The sequence below is a fragment of the Rhipicephalus microplus genome, chromosome 2 (genome assembly GCF_043290135.1).
Source record: "Rhipicephalus microplus isolate Deutch F79 chromosome 2, USDA_Rmic, whole genome shotgun sequence".
NCBI classification, from domain to species: Eukaryota; Metazoa; Arthropoda; class Arachnida; order Ixodida; family Ixodidae; genus Rhipicephalus; species Rhipicephalus microplus.
In genome coordinates this window covers 298,781,964-298,804,645 of record NC_134701.1, presented here as the reverse complement: position 1 = coordinate 298,804,645, position 22,682 = coordinate 298,781,964, and the positions used below count along the sequence as shown (strand labels likewise).

The 22,682-nt window shown below is 47.9% G+C and overlaps 1 protein-coding gene across 7 annotated transcripts in view; it reads left to right on the top strand.

Annotated features, from left to right (window-relative positions):
- LOC119178697 (fat-like cadherin-related tumor suppressor homolog) overlaps positions 1–22,682 on the top strand; it is an 812,220-nt gene that overhangs the window by 691,907 nt on the left and 97,631 nt on the right. For all 7 annotated transcript variants that reach the window (XR_012888480.1, XM_075882464.1, XM_075882456.1 and 4 more), the window contains one exon: positions 8,096–8,236. Coding sequence is in view for 6 of the 7 variants with exons in the window: in XM_075882464.1 (XP_075738579.1) it covers positions 8,096–8,236 (141 nt within the window). In the remaining variant the exon portion in view is untranslated. The remainder of the gene's footprint in view (positions 1–8,095; positions 8,237–22,682) is intronic.

Here is a 22,682-nt window from a genome sequence, read left to right as displayed (position 1 = left end):
AACCCTTGCTGACATGATAGCCGTTTACGTCCAACCCAACGACAAAACTGGGATACACTTTTATCATTCCTGACCTTCGCCTACAACACCGCCGTTCAGCGAACAACTTGTTACTCACCGTTTTACCTTGTGTACGGACGCACCCCGACTACCTTTCTTGGCGTCTTTTTCTTTAACAGCCATGGGAATTCATGTCAGTCTTCTAGCGAAGAGTACATTTCCTGCCTGGCCCAGTCTCGCCATCAGGCTCGCATCAATACTAAAGCGAGACAGCACGAGCGGAAGATCATCTATGATGCATCCCATCGCGTTGTGTCTTTCCAACCTGGTGAGGAGGTTCTGCTTTTGACACCTATTCGCACTCCTGGTCTCTGTGACAAATTCTAACCACGCTTCATCAGGCCATACATTGTTTTAGAATAGACGATAGTTATAGCGCGAGAACAAAACGACGACACAGAGACAAAAGTGTCGTCGTTTTGTTCTCGCGCTATAACTATCGTCATGCCATACCAACTAGCCCAAGCTGCCACACCTTTAGAATAGACTTTACCGGTAAATTATATCGTGTGACATCACTTGTCGCCCCAACAGACCGCTGCTACCACAGCACAGAAATTGTCCATGTTTGTCGCATGAAACCTTTCACGCGACGTTCCCCGTCACTTTCACTCACGGTGGCCATCGTGTCCGCTTCCAAGTGAGGGGAATTTGTGTGGACGTTTGTTACTTACATCGTTCTCATCCCTGCGTGATCACAATCACCATCATCCGCTTGTCTCTTTGTCCCCATTGCCACTCTGTGTCATCGTCATTCGTCTGTGTACTAGCTTTGCCCGTTCGTTTTGTGAGGTTATAAACGCTGACGCAACCAAGACTACCAAGACTTCATAATATATATATATATATATATATATATATATTTCCGCACCCAACCTGCAGAGAAGAGTTCACACAGCAAGCTCTTCTCTGCAGGTTAAATGACAAAGTTCTTGCCCGGTCCTCTTTACAAGCGCCTTGCATGTAATTAAAGTGAGCTCTCCTATATCCGACTTATGCTGTGTCTGCGTCATGACACTGGTGGAGATGTTGTATACATGTTTAAGACACCTTCTAACAGCCCAAGATCCAGTCCACAAAGACTTCCGCTCGTCGAAACACCCGTTCACTGTGCCAGCCGTCGCCTGTTGGGAAAGCATGACCGCGCCCGAAAGCAGTAGCCCCGCCATGACCAGCCCAAGCACGACACAGGTGACTGTTTACACTCCTAAAATTTCCATGGGCTTTCACGGCAACACATATGAGGACGCAGATGACTGACTGGCTTGAGGAGTTCAAGCGCACAGCCAACTTTAATGGGTGGAACTCCGCACAGAAGTTGGGGTACGTGTATTTCCCCTTTTCAAGACAGCGCTCGCACATGGTTCACGAATAGCATGTGGTCAACATGGGACGAGTTCCGGCGGAAGTTCCTCGACACCTTCGCAAACACCGAAAGGCAGGGGCATGCACTACAACTCCTCGAATCACGGATTCAAAAGCTAAATGAATCTGTTGCTATGTTTGTTGAGGGCATGGCTTGTCTCTTCCATCGAGCCAATCCCGATATGTCCGAGAGCAGCAAGATCAGCCACCTCATGCGCAGTGTCAAAGAGCAGCTCTTTGCTGGTCTCGTGTGTAACCCACTTTCAAGCGTCGACAAATTTTTGGAGGAGGCAACCGCCATCGAACGCGCGCTTCAGCTACGCTACCGCCAGTATGACTGCCCAAACAACAGCAGACAAATCAGTGTAACCACCGTGACCACTGTGACACCTGACAAGCATTTTTTGCGTGACCTTATACACGAAGTTGTGCAAGAAAAAGCTCGTCGCCACACCGAATGACTGCGCGATTTCATCGGTCACAGAAGTTGTGCGACAAGAGATAAGGCAAGTGCTTTCGCTTCCCCAGCCGAACACTGACACGTTTAGGCCAACCTATGCAGATATTCTCTATCAACAGCCATCTAACATGCCGCCATCACAGCAGTACCACCAGCAACAGCCATTGACAATGCCTTGGTACTACAGGGAAACGCCGACGCCGATGCAATCTGCACTCTGCAAAACTGACATCTGGTGTACCCCTGACTACAGGCCCTTGTGCTTCCATTGTGGAGAAGCAGGCCACATATTGTCCTCATCGCATCGCTGGGTACCAAGGATGTTCGTCCACTACCCCTAGGCGCTATTTCAACGGAAGACGAAGCAACGTTGTAACGAACACGACGCTCACGTGGGACGTTTCTCCTGGGTTCCGGTCACACTCGCCCTCTCCTGGTCATTTTCCCCCAATTTAATAAAGGTAGCACCACGAACATGGCGAGAGGAAAATCTCCCGGTCCGCGCCAGGGAAACGAAAAGCAGCGACTTCAGGGGGGAAGTTGTGGATTGCCGAAGAGTCGAAAATCCCCCATGACCGCCGCTTGAAGCGCCGCACATTTCGAATGAATCGACGAAAGATGAGATTTTCATCGCCGACGTTACACTCTCAATTGACGGTCACGACGTGACGGCACTGGTCGACACTGGTGCGGACTTTTCAATAATGAGTGCGAATCTCGCCAACAAACTCAAGAAGGTGAAAATGTAATGGACGGGATCGCAAGTTAGAGGAGCTGGAGGCCAGCTGCTGATGCCTTCCAGAAAGTGCACCGCACGAATCAAGATCGGGGATTCATCATTCTTCGCAACCTTCGTTATTTTTTCCGAGTGTTGTAAACTGGCCATCTTCGGTATGGATTTCTTGCAGGAGTATGGTGTCATTATAAATGTACTGGACGGTGTACTGACCTTCTCAGCGGACCATAGCGCAGTGCTGCAGTGCAAGCCCATGCGCATCATTGAGGACGTGACCATGCCACCACTATCATGCCGCCTCGTCTCTGTGACATGTAACACGCAGCATACTGGAGAAGGTGTCGCGTAACGAGTATCGACGCTTTTACTCTCTCGAGGAATTGCTATTGCCAGAAGTCTCGTCAGTGTAGTATCTGGGCAAGCAGAGATCCTGTTGGCAAACTTCAGCAACGAGCGTCGACACATTACAGAGGGTACCACAGTTGCATACTTCGACGAAATTGTAGAACTCCGCGAGTGCTTCGCAGTGCAACAGGCAGAGACGCCAGCCGCTTCAGCACCACCACCTGTCGATGTGAGCACAGATTTATCGCCAGCACAGAGGCAGAGTCTTCTAGATGTTTTCGGCCAGTTAGAATATTGTTTTTCATCGACCTCGAGGGTAAATCAAATGTGACTGACAAAGCACCGAATTGTAACGAAAGAGACGGCAAGACCAATTCGACAAAGCTTATACGACGTGGCACCGAAGGAACCCGAAGCGATCCAAGAGCAAATCCAAAAAATTCTCGACAATGACATCATTCAGCCGTCAAAGAGCCCTTGGGCATCACCAGTAATGCTGGTTAGGAAGAAAGATGGCAGCTTACTCTTCTGCGTGGACTACCGCTAGCTGAACCGCATGACAAAGAAAGACGTATGCCCATTACCGCATATTGACAATTCGCTTGACAGGCTGAGGCATGCACCTGAACAGCGGGTATTGGCAAATCGATGCACCTGAAAAGCGGATATTGGCAAATCGAAGTCGATGAGCGAGACAGAGAAAAGACTGCTTTTGTTATGCCTGACGGGCTTAATGAGTTTAAAGTCTTGCCCTTCCTATTGTGCTCAGCTCCAGCAGCATTTCAAAAACTGATGGATACCATCCTATCAGGCCTTATGTGGCAGACGTGTCTGGTATACCTCGACGACGTCATTGTTTTCTCAGCAGCATTTGAGGAACATCTAAGATGGCTGCTATTAGTATTTCGAGCAATACGGTCAGCCGGCCTAACGCTGAAACCTGAGAAATGTCATTTCGGTTTCAAGGAACTCTGATTCTTAGGACATGTGGTAAGCCATGAAGGTGTTCGTCGGGACCCCAACAAGATCGATGCCGTTCGAAAATTTCTAGTGCCAACTGATAAAAGGGCTATGAAGCATTTTTTTGGCCTCTGCACCTACTACCGTAGATTTATCGCCAATTTCTCGCACATAGCGTCGCCTTTAACAGACATAACGAGAGACGATGTCCATTTTTATGAGGCGAAGAAGACGTGCCGGTGATAGTTACTGGAGACTTCAACGTTAATGTACTTTAACGTGAAAACCAGAAGCTTGTTGCATTTTTTTCATGTAAAACTTATACTTTGCTTCCTGTCTGATATCACGCAGTCAACTATTCACAATAAAACCTATTTACATTGGGGGGTCTCGGCGAGACGAATGCGCGCCGCGCCCCGCCACTCTCTTGGAGTGAACGGACACAGCAGACGCGGTCGGTACAAAGCACACAACAGACATACATTTATTAACTAATTTAGACGACGATATCGTCCGCCGAATGATACATCAATTTTAAATAACATGCTACCATACAAACAACATAACGCAGTGACACACTAAACACACAATAACATAATAAACACACACTAACACACCCAACACACTAGCACATACCCAGGGCGGCGTCGCCAACGCCTGACTTTCCACGTGGGACCCCGGCGCAAAGCCCGCGGTTCCGAGCACCGGGGGCCCACGCGACAGACAACCGTTCGCGGCAGCCGGCACGCGCAGAAGAGGCTCGCTCAACGCTCGCCCACCACCAAGGCCCGCCTTCCGCCAGGGGCCACCGCCGGCGCTACCACTCTACCAACAGTGGTACTCAAAGCAAACACAACGCCATCTATCGCCCGGCGGTGGTCACCATCGAAATAAAGCCCTGGCGGCGAGACACGTGCGCCACGCGGCGCAGACAACTTTACAGGGGGGGGGTGTCAGCACCCCCACATTTCCCCAACCTTAAATCAAACCATATCCCGAAATCAAAAATTAGCTACACAAGCTTTAACAAAAAGATGAGATCGCACGACCATAATGTCCTTGCCCCACGACACCGCCGCCAGTCGACACTGCTGCACTGTCCGGCTAGACTTCACCTTAGTACCGGCCCCGCAACAGCAACGTTGCCGTCGGCGCGACGATCCGTCGCTAGCGCCGACACGTCTTCCAGTTGCGACCAGCACTCGCGAGGGCGCCGGACTGCAGGCAGTTGCGCAGGTCCCAGGCATCTCCATCGCCCGACCTCACGACCGCATTCCTGGCCAACGACGCTGACGATGTGCAGGACAGCCGGCCGTGGATGACATCCCTCCCGCTGAATACATCAACAAAAAACAAAACTCGAAAGAAACAAAGGAGCGCGGCCTAGGGGAGGGAGCTTCAGGCTTTTCGGCCACGTGGTACGGTGGTCAGTACTGCTAGCTAATACATCGGTGGCGGCCGAGACGCCCATCAAAATAAAACAAAAATCACTTTTCCTAACTCGTGCTCACAAGAAAAAAAAAGTGAGGGAAGCGGAGCGCGACACCTCAACGCCACGATCCACCTAGTTGTGCCACGTGCGACAGGTGGCTGCGTAGAGCCTTAGGCCTAATGAGTCGCTCGGCAACAACCGGCATCCACCCAGCCTAGGCGCAGAAGAGGCAGCCCCGAGGAGACGTCCACTCTGAGGTGGCCCTATCGCTCGCCGCACACAGCAGCTTACCGAGCGATCGGCGTCCACCGCCCCGGGCGGTGTCATGACGCCTCGGCGTCGAGCCGCAATACAAGTCAGCAACGACGCCCGGCTCCCTGAGTCCAGAGATAGAAGAAGCTATTCACAGAAAATCGGACAACCCACGAGACTTCCGTACTCACTCGCTTCGGGCCTGGCCTACAAACCACGTGCTCTAGGCCTTGCTCACCCCAGGATGCGGACCGCATGGCTCTCGTCCTAATGCAACAACGTTTTTGAAAACTAACAACAAAAAATAACAACACTTGCGAGCAAAAAAAAAAATAAATAGAAAGTCAACTTGCCGACAAATTGAAACACGTTACAAAACCAATCTCCTCGCTTCTGAACAAAGCACACCACCGACGCTAGCAAAGAAGTCCCCCCTAGGCCTACTCTGCTCTGGCTGTAACAAAATCCCTGTACTGAACCGCAAAAACTGTCGTCCGATACTCCAAGAGCTCCACGTTGGGCAGCCAGTGTGGGGTCTCGGCGAGGCGAACGAGCGCCTCGCCACGCCACGCTCTTGGAGTGAACGGACACAGTGGACACGGTCGGTACTAGGTACACAACAGACATACATTTATTAACTAATTTAGACGACAATATTGTCCGCCGAATGATACATCAATTTTAAATAACATGCTACCATACAAACAACATAACGCAGTGACACACTAAACACACAATAACATAATAAACACACACTAACACACCCAACACACTAGCACATACCCAGGGCGGCGTCGCCAACGCCTGACTTTTCACGTGGGACCCCGGCGCGAAGCCCGCGGTGCCGAGCACCGGGGGCCCACGCGACAGACAACCGTTCGCGGCAGCCGGCACGCGCAGAAGAGGCTCGCTCAACGCTCGCCCACCACCAAGGCCTGCCTTCCGCCAGGGGCCACCGCTGGCGCTACCACTCTACCGACAGTGGTACTCAAAGCGAACACAACGCCATCTATCGCCCGGCGGTGGTCACCATCGAAATAAAGCCCTGGGGGCGAGACACGTGCGCCACGCGGCGCAGACAACTTTACAGGGGGGGGGTGTCAGCACCCCCACAACATATTGTGGTTGTTGCATTACTGTCAATTCAAACACAATTGACCGTGTTTAATACACATCATATGGTTCCTAAATTTTTTAGCCTTACTTTGTATAACAGCGCAATGAATTGCTATCGCATTGCTTCGCCTTTTGCCAAAACTGTGAATTTTTTTATAAGGGGCAAAGCTTTTTAAGGTGTATGCAAGTCCCGCGTTCTCGTAGCCACTTCTAATGTTGATGGCACTGCAAAGCTCGCTCCATTAAAAATGCACAAGAGTGCATAGTGTGGTGAGTGATCACTAGAAGGTGCTCGCGTGGCAGAGGTGAATTAAATACGAGATGGCGCTCGCCGCATGCTCTCATGTGATAGGAGACCGTGTTTGCTCTTGCTTTAAAATGCGTTCGCTCTTGGCGAGCTTCCTTTTTTGCCGGCAGTTGTGGGGTCTCGGCGAGGCGAATGCGCACCAGTGTGGGGTCTCGGCGAGGTGAACGAGCGCCTCGCCACGCCACGCTCTTGGAGTGAACGGACACAGCAGACGCGGTTGGTACAAAGCACACAACATACATACATTAACTAACTAATTTAAACGACGATATCGTCCGCCGAATGTTACATCAATTTTAATTAACACGCTACCATACAAACAACATAACGCAGTGACACACTAAACACACAATAACATGATAAACACCCACTAACACACCCAACAGACTAACACATACCCAAGGCGGCGTCGCCAACGCCTGACTTTCCACGTGGGACCCCGGCGCGAAGCCCGCGGTGCCGAACACCGGGGAACCCACGCTACAGACAACCGTTCGCAGCAGCCGCCACGCGCAGAAGAGCTCGCTCAACTCTCGCCCACCACCAAGGCCTGCCTTCTGCCAGGGGCCACCGCCGGCGCTACCACTCTACCAACAGTGGTACTCAAAGCGAACACAACGCCATCTATCGCCCGATGGTGGTCACCACCGAAACAAAGCCTTGGGGCGAGACACGTGCGCACGCGGTGCAGACAACTTTACAGGGGGGTGTCAGCACCCCCACACAGTTTATGTGCTTCGAGTATGAGCGTCGAAGACCAAGCAGGGGAGTGGAGGGCTCAGAAAACGACTGCAGTACATGCTTGCTGTATTTATATGATGATCGAATGGGCAAAATTCTCGGAAGATTCATGCGTAATGATAAAACTTCTGAATCTTCGCCCACTCATTATCATTCACCCCATGAATATGCTGTAATTTGTTTCTGACCTTTGTCGTTCTGAACGGGGCATTCAAAGTAGTCTATGCCAGGTACCCATTATTCTGTGAAAAATATATGCTCTGCGATGACCTTTTCAGATGTTTTTGTTACATTCATGAGTTATACCGTGATCTTGTGCAGGGCCCACTGTGTGAAGAGCCAGTAGCCAAGGGCCAGTGCACCGATGGAGCGTGTGAGCCAGCAAATTGCCAAGCCAAGCCATGTCTCCATGGTGGCTTTTGCCAACCAGATGGTCGCTGCCTCTGCCTGGCCTCCTACAAGGTAGCATTCACAATCCTTGTGCACTTACACTCCCCTATGCAACATTTTTGTTTTAACATCTGCTCATTGTTACAAGAGAGCTCATGGGGGTACACTGTACTCACTGAAAAGCTATTCATAGAGCACTTAGAGACAGTAGGATGGGGTGTGTTGGTACAACTTGATAAAGAGTGCTTAGCAGCGCATATGACAAGAGGGGATACAAAAGGTGAGACACAAAGCGCTGAACTGCCTACAATTGATTTCTGGCGAAAGTTTTATCTTTTATACAGTTATGAAATGCACCGGTTCAGAAAAGAACTAGGGGTGATTTTATACACAAGAATATTGCTGGCAACATAGAGGAATACTACAGCATCAATGAGAGGGTGGCAAGTATCATAATCAAGTTTACCAAAAGGTACAAGATGAAAGTTGTACAGGCCTACGCACCTACATTGAACCATGATGATCATTTGGTTGAACGCTTCTACGAAGACGTTGAGTCAGCCTATAATAAAAACACAGTACACTATTATGATGATTGATTGATATGTGGGGTTTAACGTCCCAAAACCACTATTCTGATGGACGACTCACATAGGTCGGGCACGAATATAGGTCAACGCCTAGTTTTAGTATTCTATGAGAGAAAAAAAAAATGTGCATATAGGTCGACCAATCTTTTTTTTAGTTTAGAAACAACGACTTTGAAATGTAGCACACCTTTATTTACATAACTCAGTGCCTTGATCACTGCTGGGGTCGTCATCTTGTCAGGTGTGCAAGAGGATGTCGTCACCGGATTCTTCGCAAGCATTCGCGACTTCCCAAACGACATCGTCCTTGCTGCCACCGCTGCTGATTGTTGGTGCATGAAAGGCACAGCGCCGACAATTTGCACACAAACAGGTGGTCCCGCTGCTTTCCCCAGCCCCTGATCAATGTCTCATTTACACAGAACTCGCACTACAGAGCACGATTTCTCGAGTCCTTGATGAAAAGTATCACTTGGCACTTGAAGTCACCTGTGTAGCTCTGCTGACGTGACGTCGGAATCGTGCACAACGAAATAGTGGTAGTGGTTAGAAGAAGAAGAAAGTGCCTGATTTCTGCTGCCCGGAAGGGAGCACGGTGCAGCGCCTAAAGCAAATGCAAACCGTCAACTCGTCACCTCGTACAATCAACAAAGTGGCGTCGCGGCAATGGCGAGGCCTCAGGCCAGTGCCAATGCGGCTGCACGCCAGCAGGCAGTACTGAAAGCACAGCTAGCGGGCTAGGGACTTCACGGCCAATATCTAGAAAAATTGTGAGTTTCATTGCAAACGCAGCAGAGTGGCTGCATTTTGCGAAGGCGGTGCACGGATATTGCATCATTAGCTTTTTCCTAATTACTTAGGTAGTTGAAAAGGAAAAGGGTAGTCTTTATTTCAGATTTTATGGTGTATAACATGCATATGCAGCAAGAATTGCTTGAAGAACAGCGGTCACGACAGTTGCACGCCGTAAGCTCGGCGATTTTGGTTGGTTTGATCGGTCGAGAGTCTTGGGTCAAGAATATAGGTCGATAGCTAGTTATGAACAACATTTCTAGGAAAAAAAGGTTGACCTATATTCGAATAAATACGGTAGTATTTGCCTAGAAAAGAAGAAAAACAACAGAGATGTCTAGATAAGTAGAGGCTAAACTTCCAACTCTGTTGGAAGTTTCGCTGTTGGAAGTTCAGCTGCGCTAATACAAGCTAATCTCATTAAGAGACAACGCACTATGAAAGACTCAAATGCAACCGACAAAGTAAAGCTAGTGGAGCTTTCGAGAGTTACATAAGGCCCTGTACATAAAACCTTTGCCCAAAAATATGCATCCGATTCACCATACGCAGCGCAGGCAGGCAAGAGCCAGAGCTTTACACGTTGAGTGCGGCGAGTACAAAGCGGCAGTCTATACAGATGTTGCGGAATATAAGGACAAAGACGCTTTTGTGATTGTGGTGGTGGACAGGTGGGGGCGCTTGATCGCCTCTGGATCGGTCAAAACCCCCCCCTCGGAATCTGCAGAGGAAGCGGCAATAGCGCTAGCTATAACTAATTCGCAGTCAGATTTGATTTTCAGTGATTCAAAGACAGCCATCCGAAATCTGGCGAGGGGCAGAATATCGGCGACCGCTGCACGATTTCTGCATGGGGCCACGGGACGATAAATTAGAGAAATAGAAATTGTCTGGGTACCAGCACACTCTGGGAACCCTGGGAAAGAGGCGGCTTACCTGAATGCTCGAGGTTTCGTCAGCCGGGTAGGTGAGCCGCCAGTTCTGGGGAGGTCCACAAGAGATGGGCGGGTGTCCTTTCATGACATAACGAATCATTATAAACTAGAGCGGAGGTTTTATCCGCCCGTCCCGCCGCGGTGGTCTAGTGGCTAAGGTACTCGGCTGCTGACCCGCAGGTCGCGGGTTCGAATCCCGGCTGCTGCGGCTGCATTTCCGGTGGAAGCGGAAATGAAGGAGGCCCGTGTGCTCAGATTTGGGTGCACGTTAAAGAACCCCAGGTGGTCTAAATTTCCAGAGCCCTCCACTACGGCGTCTCTCATAATCATATGGTGGTTTTGGGACGTTAAACCCCACATATCAATCAATCAGGTTTTATCCGCCCCCGCACAAGCGGTTGACTAAGGCGCAGGAATGCGTCTGGAGAAAACTGCAGACGGGATCTTTTCCCAACCCTTACGTGTTGAACAAAATGTACCCGGAGGAGATTAAGCAGCAATGCAAATGGTGTCAGGCTGTGGCAACATATGATCACATACTTTGGGAATGTAGCATAGTGCCGCCGTCGTTGGATATTATGCGTGATCCCTCTCTTGAGCACTGGGAGGCCGTGTTGACCAGCTCAGACCCAGTCGTCCTGTTAAGGGTCGTGGAGTGGGCCACACAGGTCGCCACCAACCTTGGGTTGATGGCCATCCAACACGGAATCATCCTCAGTTGCTTTCTGACGAAATAAAGTTTTTCCATCCATCCATCGAAGTTAATCAATAGGGGTAAGGTAGCCGACATCAGAAGGCAGGGGCGTAGCCAGAAATTTTTTTCCGGAGGGGTTCACACCACTTTGACTGGGGGAGGGGGGGAAACAGCCATCAGATTTCCTCTGTGACGTCACTATCAGCTATAGTTTGAACAGATTCTGTGCATGGACTCATATCATTGTCATGAGGCTGCCCCTCTAGCTATGGGTATGCTTGTGAAGAAAGTAAGTAAAAGTAAAGTAATTGCTGTAAAATACAGTAAACGATAGGTAATTTATTGATTGATATGTGGTGTTTATTGTGCCAAAACCATCATATGATTATGAAGGACACTGTAGTGGAGAGTTTTGGAAATTTCAATCACCTGGGGGTCTTTACCGAGCACCGAAATCTGTGCACTTGGGCCTACAGCATTTTCGCGTCCATCGAAAATGCAGCTGCCGCAGCTGGGATATGATCCCGCGACCTGCGGGTCAGCAGCCGAGTACTTTAGCCACTAGACCACCGCGGCGGGTGTAAACAACAGGTGCATCAACACCTTTGCGTTCATTCACGTTTGTGGTATGGCACCACAACGTAACAGAACCTGCCAGCCTTCTGTAGGGGTGCAATCACAAACATGAGACATTTCGCATACAGAGTGAAATATTAGGCAAGCAAGATCTTACCTGCACCTGAAGGGAAGCGAAGAAAATGTATGCTGGTGAATTTTTCTGCCAGGGGAGAAACGAGTGCTAGTGTTTCAGGGGGGATGCGGGAATCAGATCGTGAAAAAAATATATTTTTGGTAATCACTCACTTCGGCATCTCCAGTGCCTCTTCTATACCGTAACAAACTGATTTGGCTGGAAACCATCCCCAAATGCCCGAAAAAAATAAGTTTGTCTGTGCGATAGGCGAGAAAGAGGCTCAAAATTGCACAAAACACCGAAGTTCACAAAGCAAGTGTTCATCGCTCGCACCACCAGTCGCCGCCATCTTGGTATCCTTTGAAACGTCGACGCTTCGCCTTCCCGCTTTCATGCATTCCAAACGTCACCGGCAAAGAAAAAACGTGCAAAGAGCAAAAAAAACAGCACGTAGTTATACAGGCAATCCGAGGGCCGTTTTATGAAACGGCGCCTCTGATTGGCTGGCACGCTGCAAGGAGTGCTGTCATTGGGTGCTGTCACAACAATAGAGGAAAAGCCGCAGCGGTCGTCTGCATCAAAAACCACATTTCATGCACGTTTTTTGACGCTTGTTGCACACACGCCGTTATAGAATCTCAATCGTTCAAAAAGAAGTTTTCGACGACTCACGCATTTGGAAAACAAAAGCGGAAGCCTCATACGGCGAAAAAAAGGTGGCGGTTAGCGGGAGCAGTGGAATATCCAACGACTGTTCTGGAATCAACGGGACACGTGAATGACATGCCAAGTTGCCTTGCACCGCGTCACCCCCAAGAACCCAGCGGCGAATCTAACAGTCGCACTGCGACAACATCGGTAACACGTCGTCTGGTGATCGTCACGGAACACGGTCAACGAAGGACGTATCCGAAGCTTCCCCGAGTACGACGACCCTCAACGCACAGGCGCTCGCTCGCGTAGCTGACATGAAATCGCCGGCTACTGTTCGATTGAAAGGTTGCCGTCAAAGTCTGCGAAAGTGCGCCCGTTATCTACGAGCGATCTTCGTCCGTCAACAAGCTTCGAGATTAACGATTATTCACCATGTACGCTCGCTTTAAGTTACTCAACGCCGTCTACCGAGTGCCGAGATGAAATCGCCAACAGTCGTTGAGATCAAAGGTCACCGTTGCCAGCAAAGCCTGTGGAAGCGCGCCTCTTGTCAGGGAGTGTTCCCCGCGCGTTGATGAGCTTCGACGAGAACTTTGATTAACCGTGTGCCAGTGGTTCGAAAATTTACGCAACGTTGTCAAACCAATATCACACCATTAAGGCGCACTTGGAGACTCTCTACATATCAGCGGGAGCGGCAGAGGCGCAAGCATCGAGCGTTGACGACTCTCTTCGCGCGGTCCTCACCATGAGCTATGCCCCCTTGGTCGTACGAACTGGTGTACACACAGAGTTGCAGAGGCACAAGGACATGTACAACCAACCCACAAGTACCAGCCTTCCAGCAGAGTTGCCAAAGCGCTGTTGCAGTGTATGAACGCCTTGCAGACACAAAGCTGCTTGAGCAATGCAAAGGAGTGAAGACACAGAATGCAACTGAGAGCTTGCATTCTGTGATTTGGTCTCTACTATCCAAGGACCAACATGCCTCCCTTTTTGCTGTAGAGACAGCGGTAAACGAGGCAGTAATAAAATATAATTTAGGATGCGTGCGTATGTACTCGAAAACGTGTGTTACGTTGGGTGTGCGTCCTTGTTCCATGGCCCTCCAGAGGGCTTAAGAAAAAGACTGCCTGCATCTTAAAAAAAGCGCGTAAAAGTGAAGAAACCAAGGAACAGAGGTCCAAAAAGATGCCTCTTCACAGTGATGCCAAAGACTATAGCCCATGGGCATTTTCATTAAGGTGCAACATTTGCCAAACTTTAAAAGCCATTTTCTGTGATGTTTATTTTTTTTCCAACCACCTTGCTCATGGAAAGCATTGTACGACTATTGCTGGACCGATTTTCATTCTGTTTGTTTTATTGTAACTCATAGATTTTGTCATAACTGAAGGCAGTCTTCAAATATTAGTTTCGGCTTTCATTTTTTTTTAAATTCCACAATTACTGAAAAGCAGGACTTGATGAAGCACATGCATATGCAAATAATGTTCAGCAGAATATTGTTAGGGCATTAAAAAAAAGCCTGGCACTGTCTTCGGCTACAAGCAATATGTACACATACATTAAAAGTTATTCCAGCATTTAAGCAAGTTTCCTTGCTGTGCCAGATTCTCCACGAGCGACAAACTTAAGAATTTTTTATAAAGTAAAAACTAGTAAAGATATCTTTATGAAAATTTGCATTCATCTCTTTAATGTGATCTTTAGTGTGTATACCAAATTTCATGAACCTAGGCCAAGAAACAAAAAAGTTACAAACAATCCCCACATTCCCCTTTAAGGCGGAACATTACCAGCCGACATGTATCGCCGATAAAGTTCTCATTTTTCGCATTCAGTGTCACTGCCCGAACTATGCTGAGCTCGTTGCTTCCTAGCAATGCCAAGTCACCCCCTGAAATACGTTGGAACCGTGTCCGGCTTTTACCAATAAAACAAATTTCTGCCTAATAAAAATTATCGTAGTGATGGACTCCAGCGAGATCTGTTCCGGTGGGTACAAGTATGACCACAGCTGAGTACAGTCTAACCACTGCAGCATTAATCCTGTCGCCTAGCCAACTAACAACGCTCGTGGCCGGGATTCCTACCCAAAATCTCACAGAGTTCTAAAGCCTTGACAAACACCGTGGCACGTTTTCCCATGTGCAGACATCATTCACTGTAAAAAAGCGCCCAGGAATGATATTGTGACAGTAGCATCGCTCAGTTTCTAAATCATGTCAGCACAAAGCAATGAAAAAAAAGTAGCTAAGTGGCGAGGGGGTTGTCATGCAAAAAGTTTCTGTTGGCTTTACCCCTCCCCCAACCCCCACACCACTGTCAGATGGTGTAACATAGAGAGAATTGAGCAGGCTGTAAAAAGTGGCAGAAGCCTAAAAGCTGCGAAGGAAAACTTCTGCATAGGCAATTTCGGATGTATGCATTAAAAACCAGGAAGGCATTGTCATAGCTAATGTGGATAGGATAGTCGAGGTAGTGGAGGGGCTCTACAGAGAGCTGCACAGAAGCCAAAACAATCAGAATGATATCGCAAGCAGGAGTGGAAGTGCTGCACAAATTGCACCATGCTACGCTTATTTGACCTGCTGTGCCAAGCCGCGCCTAAACGTCAATTTCCGTGCAATGCCAAATTTAGCCGAGTGTTATCATCCACTGCACAATACGCGTAGGCTACACAAAGGATGCAACTGCGTCCATATCGAACGTCGTATTTCGAATTATTCATGAATCTTGTGCCGTGTTCGAACGTCGTTTTTTGGATTATGCATGAATCTTATGCCACGTGAACACACAGCATGATTCTTGTTAAGGTGGCATTTGTGTGCATAACTTATTATGGGACTCTATGGATTTTTTAACAGCAGAGCTGTTAGGCAAACTATATAGACGGCAGGGGTGTTGCAAAAAACTTGCCGAACCAATGCCGAGCAATGACCGAGCACAGCACGTGCTTGGCGGTTGCTCGGCAACGGTGAAGAAAGTTTTTTGCCGTATAAACGATAAATAAATGAAAATAAGTGTCACCAGCGAAATCATGACTGCAATAGCGACAATTGGTAATGCTGTAATGATAATGCCGCATGCGCTCCTTTATTTTTATTTTTGTTACTGCACCATTAGGCGTGTAACGCTGCCTTGCCCAAACCGGACCTAAAGACTGGGGACCATCTAGATAATCTTAGAACCTTTCGATGAGATTACGTGCACAACGTGTATATTACAGTTTGTTCTAAAACTTATGTCGTCGCTAGCGATAACACTGGAATCTTCGGTGGCACGTGTATAAAGGCCGACACACCTTGCTGGGTGACAGATAATTGACGGCCAACGTTCCATGTTCGCTACTATCAGTCTACAGCGTGTATTGCTTGTAGAGTTAAATTTCGTTTTGCAGCCACAGGTTAGCCAAAATAAAACGTTCTCTCATGAAAATAGCGGCTGCTGCCTTCCTCAACATCACGACCTCGTGACAATGCGAAGGCTAACAGCTAACCCTTTTGGATCCAATATCGTGACACTCACAACTACAAAACATATATTTAAGGTCCGCCCCGGGGTGAAATGCTTTTATTCCACACACTCTTCCCATTGAGGGTGCCCCACGTAGAACTTTTTACGAGCCGTGCACTCATGCTTGCTGATATCGCACGCACCAGCTATCTCAACCACGCCCTTTATTAGAATCAAAGTGCGCAGCTGCTGCTCGAGCGACCCCCCTTTCCCCCACGTCTTTTCATGCTCGTTCAAGGCGGGCAGCGTATTTTCTCTCTGCTTGAGCATTCAACGGCAGTTTTAACAAGCAGTAACATGCTAAAGCGTGTTTCCCTCTGAACAACGGAGATCGGCCGTCTCGTTTATTATGCTTGAGCAGAACTAATCACCCTAGCTTGTGCAATTTTACGCGCGAGTAGAATGTACGATGCACAGGGAATGTTACCAACTTGTAGTGTACACGGAACATGGCGGCGATGGTGAAAACCCGGCGAGTGTCCATTCAATTCCTATCGTAATACAAAAAGTTCCCTTAATTGCCTAGCAATGGCGAGGTGAGCGCATTTAAGTTTCCCCGTGGTTCTCATGTCGGCAGTAGCACTTCATTGACCGGAACATAAGTTTTCACATTTATTTTTATAGAGTCCTATTGGTTTAGTATGACAATAACTTTTATTATATTAGCTCATCTCTAGTCCTGTTGCTTTTCATGTTGGATGCAGTATTTTAATCACATTTTGAACATTTCAACATTTTAACGTTAAGTTTTTTTATTCATACGAGGTATAGTAGCTGTCCAGAGGGCCACGTATGTTTTTTTTTTTGAGTTTCTGCGCTTTCATCGTTTATGTTGTAGGGTTTAATATTGTTGTGCTGTGTATGTGCTGCACTAGAAAAAGGAGGAAGAAGCGAAGGGACACTAAGAAGATCTCTCTTGCATACTGGTCCTGTATGGCTCATAATCTGAACCATGTACCAATAAACCCCCAAACGCCTACTGAGGACATAACAGAGTGTTGGAGGTGTGGGGTATAACAACCAGCGACGGGACCAGTACCCTTAGGACATCGCCGGAGTGGTCGCCTCGCCGACTTGCCTCTTTTCTTGCCCACCGTGTCGAACAACGGAGACGCTCAGGAACCCTCGCCCTGCGCTGCTTGGCCACACCTTTATTCTTTTATTCTTTATTCAAAGGTTACCCCGCATTGCTCAAAGGGGTTACAGCAGGGGGGTTACAGAAACGACATAAACAATTCTTCATTCTTACAGCACACTTGTATGGCAGACAATTCATTCCACTCTTTCACAGTTCTAACAAAAAATTAATTTACGAACAGGTTCGTCTGGGTGTGTAATTCTCTTATCTTAAAAACATCGTTAGTTCTAGATGAACGGTAATAAGGTTCCTTAAAGTATTTTTCTTTATTTATTCCTGTTTAATCATTATATATCTGAAAAAAAAAAGTTCAATCGCAGCTTTTGACGCCCCGCAGGGGCGCCGGCGCAAGTAAGCGTTTGGTGTGTAGCGACACCACAGACCCGAGCTAACGGAGGAGTTTTGACTCCCTCCCCCGCCTAGCCGTGCGTGGCTTTGCCGTGTCCGGGGAAAAGGGGATCCTGGGGGTTGAGCCAATGCTGGGTGATTGGACCTTTAAGGCCCCCCGGCAGAGGCAACACACCCCTTTGGCCCCGGCTTCACATAGACGGCACCCCTGGGCTGACCCACCCAGGGGAAATCGGCAGTCGCCTTTTCCTATCTCTCTCTGCCTACATCTTCGTCTTTATCTCTCACTATCTATCTGTCCTGTCTTCTACTCTCTTCTGTTTACTTCCAATTTTCCTGGCGGCAAGGGCTAACCCTGTGCAAATAGCCTACCTTGGTCTAGGCGCATTGGGTTATAGTGGCGTTGTACGGCTGGCGTCTGCAGGTTTCAGCATCCGCAAACTTGTAGCGTCCCCTCGTTAGGCTCCGTGGTGGGTGGCCGCCAACGCTGCTGAACAAAAATAAGACAGGCATGCATAGAGCATTCCCCCTACTGTCTGATCGTACCGACTTAAAGCGATTACGCACCAATGATATAAATTTTTTCAACCAGCCAAAAAAAACATATCCTCACTTTTGTGAAAAAACTGAAAAGCAAGCCAGGACCGTCTCTCGTTTCCTAGTTTCTAGATGTCTTACCGAAACTCTTGGCACAGGATACAAGGTAACCAAAATTGCTAGTGGAGACCTTCTCCTCGAAATCCGTGACAAAGAGCAATTTGAAAAGCTAGACCGTCTTTCAGATTTCGGTGGCATACCAATAATCATAACACCACATAGATCAATGAACACAACTCGCGGAGTGGTATCTGACATGGACTTAATTGACTTGACTGAGACTGAACTTTTGGAGGGGTGAAAGAGCCAAAATGTCACTAATGTACCGAGAATCATCATCAGAAGAGATAATAAGGAAACACCGACAAAACACTTAATACTCGCGTTTCCATCCAGTAAACTACCGGAATCTATTCAAACAGGGTACACGAAGACATCTATCAGGCCGTACATACCAAACTCTCGTCGTTGCTTCCAATGCCAAAGGTATGGCCATGGCTCTAAAACCTGTCGTGGTCGTCAGACTTGTGCACAGTGTGGAGTCCTAGGCCACTTGTCTGAGAACTGCAAACAACCGCCACACTGTGTAAACTGCGAAGGAAACCATGCCGCATATTCACGCTCCTGCTCATACTGGTAAAAAGAAAAAGAAATAATTACGTTGAAGGTGAAGGAGAACATTACATTTAAGGAAGCACGGCGAAGAGTCGCTCCATTCTATAGACCTACATACGCTGATGCGGGGCGTCAGGGGGCACCGCCGCACCAGCCCACGCCACTCCTTCGGCCCGCGCATACCGAGCCGGTGGTTGTGGCACCTGCCCCCAAGGCGGCTGTAGCCCAGGCTTCACCGCCTACTTCCAAACAGAGACCGGAGACTCCAGAGTCCTCCGGTCTCAAGGCCTCACCTCACCAGGCGAGGCCCGAAATTGGAACTAACAGCCCGCACGTGCGGGCATCCAGTGCCTCCGAGGAGGCAATGGATACGTCGGTACCCTTGGTGCCGAAAGAGTGGCGTGGCTCCTTGGAGCGTGCCAAGAAAACAAAAAAGCAGATAACAGGGCCTGGTGACGGCCCTGTTAAGTGAACTCAAACTCCCTGTCTAAACAGCCACTCGCTTTTCGTACTCACAGCACTATTTTACATTCACCATGAACACTCAAATTATACAATGGAACGTCAGGGGCCTTCTCAGAAACCTTGACGACATCCAAGAACTCTAACAGGAACAATCATTAAAAGTGCTGTGCGTACAAGAAACACACCTTAATTCAAAACACACAAATTTTCTTCGTAATTAAGTTATTTTCCGAAAGGACCGTGTTGATGCCATGACATCATCCGGAGGTGTTGCCATCATAGTGAATCAAGGAATTGCATGCACACACTTACAACTCCAAACATCCCTTGAGGCAGTGGCTGTTCGAGTGGTTCTTTTTGATAAACTGATCACAATCTGCACTATTTACATTCCTCCTAGCTATCAGCTGCAAAAACATGATTTACACTCTTTAATTGATGAACTTCCGCAGCCTTATGTTCTCCTTGGAGACTTTAATGCGTCACCCCATAGCAGGCTATGGGGTGACTCTCGGTATGACGTGCGAGGTCGACTGATCGAACAGTTCCTTCTCTCGTCCAGTGTGTGTCTCCTAAATCGAAAAGAACCAACCTATTATAATCTCGCTAATAACACCTACTCCTCCATAGACCTAAGTATAGTATCTCCATCTCTTGTGCCTCTACTCCAGTGGAAAGTTGTCAGTAATCTGTACGGAAGTGACCACTTCCCTGTAGTTTTGAGCACAACTACAGTAACTGAGTGCCCACCACGTGTTCCCAAGTGGCTCATAAATAGAGCCGACTGGGAACAGTTTTATACCATCGCTCGTCTAGGTTGGAATGACATATGTACTTTGAACATTGATGTTGCTGTCAACTACTTCACAGCGTTTTTGATTGATGCTGCAACAAAATGCATCCCACAAACAAATGGACACCCTGGAAAACGGCGTGTGCCATGGTGGAACTCTGAATGCCGAAACGCGCGCAAACAGCAAAACAGAGCTTGGAGGCTGCTTCGGAACTCACCGACAGCCGAAAATCTTGACACCTTCAAGAAAATAGTCTCAAGGCAGGAGAATGCGTCGGCAGGCCAGAAGAGAAAGCTGGCGGAAGTTTTTGTCAGGGATCAATTCATACACACAGGAGGCTAAAGTCTGGAACATGGTCGGTAGGATAGCAGGAAAACAAGTACACACACTTCCACTCGTAAACACTCAGGGTGATACCTTGGAAGATCAGGCAAACTTCCTCGGTGCACACTTCGAACAGGTGTCCAGCTCATCCCGCTATACTGACACTTTCCGAAAATACAGAACAAGAATAGAAAAGCAGAAACTAGAACACAAATTTACTAGATACGAGGCATATAACCAAGCTTTCTGTCTAGCTGAGCTCCGAACGTCTCTAAACTCCTGCAGTACTTCTGCCCCAGGTTCTGACCGTGTGGTGTATGAAATGTTAAAAAACCTACCAATCGAAACACGAAAAACCTTACTTTGTACAATGCTATCTGGTTTCCTGGCAATATCCCTACCTCCTGGAAAGAGGCTATTATTATTCCCATATTGAAAGCGGGCAAGGACCCTTCTTTACCTTCGAGTTATAGGCCTATAGCACTTACAAGCTGCTTGTGCAAAGTCTTCGAAAAATGATAAACTGCTCTCATCAAAATGAATTCCTTGCACTTGTCCATTCCTCGCAATATGTTTTATTGTACATATGTTGATGATGTCCAGCTTGGCTTTAGATCTTGCAATTTGGCAATGTGTGAGCGGCAGGTTCAGTTATGTTTAAACAAAGTCTCCGAATGGGCAGAGGAAAACGGATTCCGACTGAACCCACAAAAAAGCACGTGTGTCTTGTTCTCCCGAAAGAGAGGCATGCACTCAGAACCCTACATTGAACTGAACGGTCAACGTTTGTCTGTTAATACGGAGCATAAATTCTTAGGATTAATCTTGGACAACAAGTTGACCTTTGTACCGCACATCAAGTATCTAAAAACAAAATGTTTAAAAGCCATGAATGTTTTAAAAGTGTTGTCACGTACTAGGTGGGGTAGTGACAGGCAATGTCTCATGAACCTATATAGAAGCCTCATTCGCACCCGCTTAGATTATGGGGCCGTTGTTTATCAGTCTGTGACTCAAAGGGCTTTGAAGATGCTGGACCCCGTGCACCATTTGGGCATCCGTCTTTCTACGGGTGCTTTTCGCACCAGCCCCGTAGAAAGCCTTTATGTTGAGTCAAATGAGTGGTCGCTTCATCTGCAGAGAACTTACATGTCCTTTGTTTATTTCTTTAAGGTGAAAGCAGACAAGAAGCACCCCTCATACTCTACTATTAATGATTTGTCCAGCTCAATTCTGTTTCAAAACAGGCCTTCGGTGAGGCAGCCCTTCTCAGTTCGCCTGAAGAATCTAGCTGAGGAAACTGGAGTCTCACTTGAACACATTTTAATGGCTCCTGTAGCATACCCGCCACCGTGGCAATGGCAGAATATAGACTGCGATGTGTCTTTTCTAGAAGTTAGAAAACATGCGCCTATTGCCCATATCCGAATATACTTTCTGGAACTTCAACACAAATACACACGTCCTGAGTTCTTTACAGATGCCTCCAAGTCTAACTCCTCTGTGTCCTTCGCTGCTGTCGGCCCATCTTTTTCGAATGCTGGCCCTTTACATCCAGGCACAAGTATCTTCACAGCGGAAGCTTTCGCGATACTTGTGGCGGCTAAACACATTAAGCAATTACAAATACAAAAAGCAGTAATTTATACAGACTCCCTCAGTGTGGTAACGGCTCTGCACACTCTTAAAAAACACAAAAACCCAGTCCTCGTCTCACTTTACTCCATTTTGTGCACACTCTACACACTCAAACAACATGTTGTAGTGTGCTGGGTGCCAGGGCACCGTGAGATTCAAGGCAACGTGAGGGCGGATCAGCTCGCTGCATCCGTCCACAAAAGCACCGCCACTACACCCATATCAATCCCGGCCCTTGATCTTAAGCCGTCTCTCAAACGAAAGCTCAGGGACTACTGGCAGAGCAAGTGGGATAGACACATACAGAACAAACTACACGTTATCAAGCCTCACCTTGGCCATTGGCCACCAGTATCAAAATCGCGTCATACACAGGTAACATTAATGAGACTCAGGATAGGACACACATACACGACACACTCATATCTTTTGTCCGGTGGCGATCCACCATTGTGTGACACATGTGGTGAAGCACTAGCAGTTCTTCATTTTAATTCAGTGCAAACAATTGGACACTATAAGGAAACAACACTTTCCATTACCCTACCGACAACATATACCTTTACACCCTGCAATGTTCGTCAGTAGAGAACCGCTTTTTAGTCATAAATCATTGTTAGCGTTTTTAAAAGAAATTCATAGTTTTCATTGCATATACCCGGGCATTTCGTAGCACGACCTCTCCAGAGAGGTTTTCGCTGCGGTGGCAACACAAGAAAGC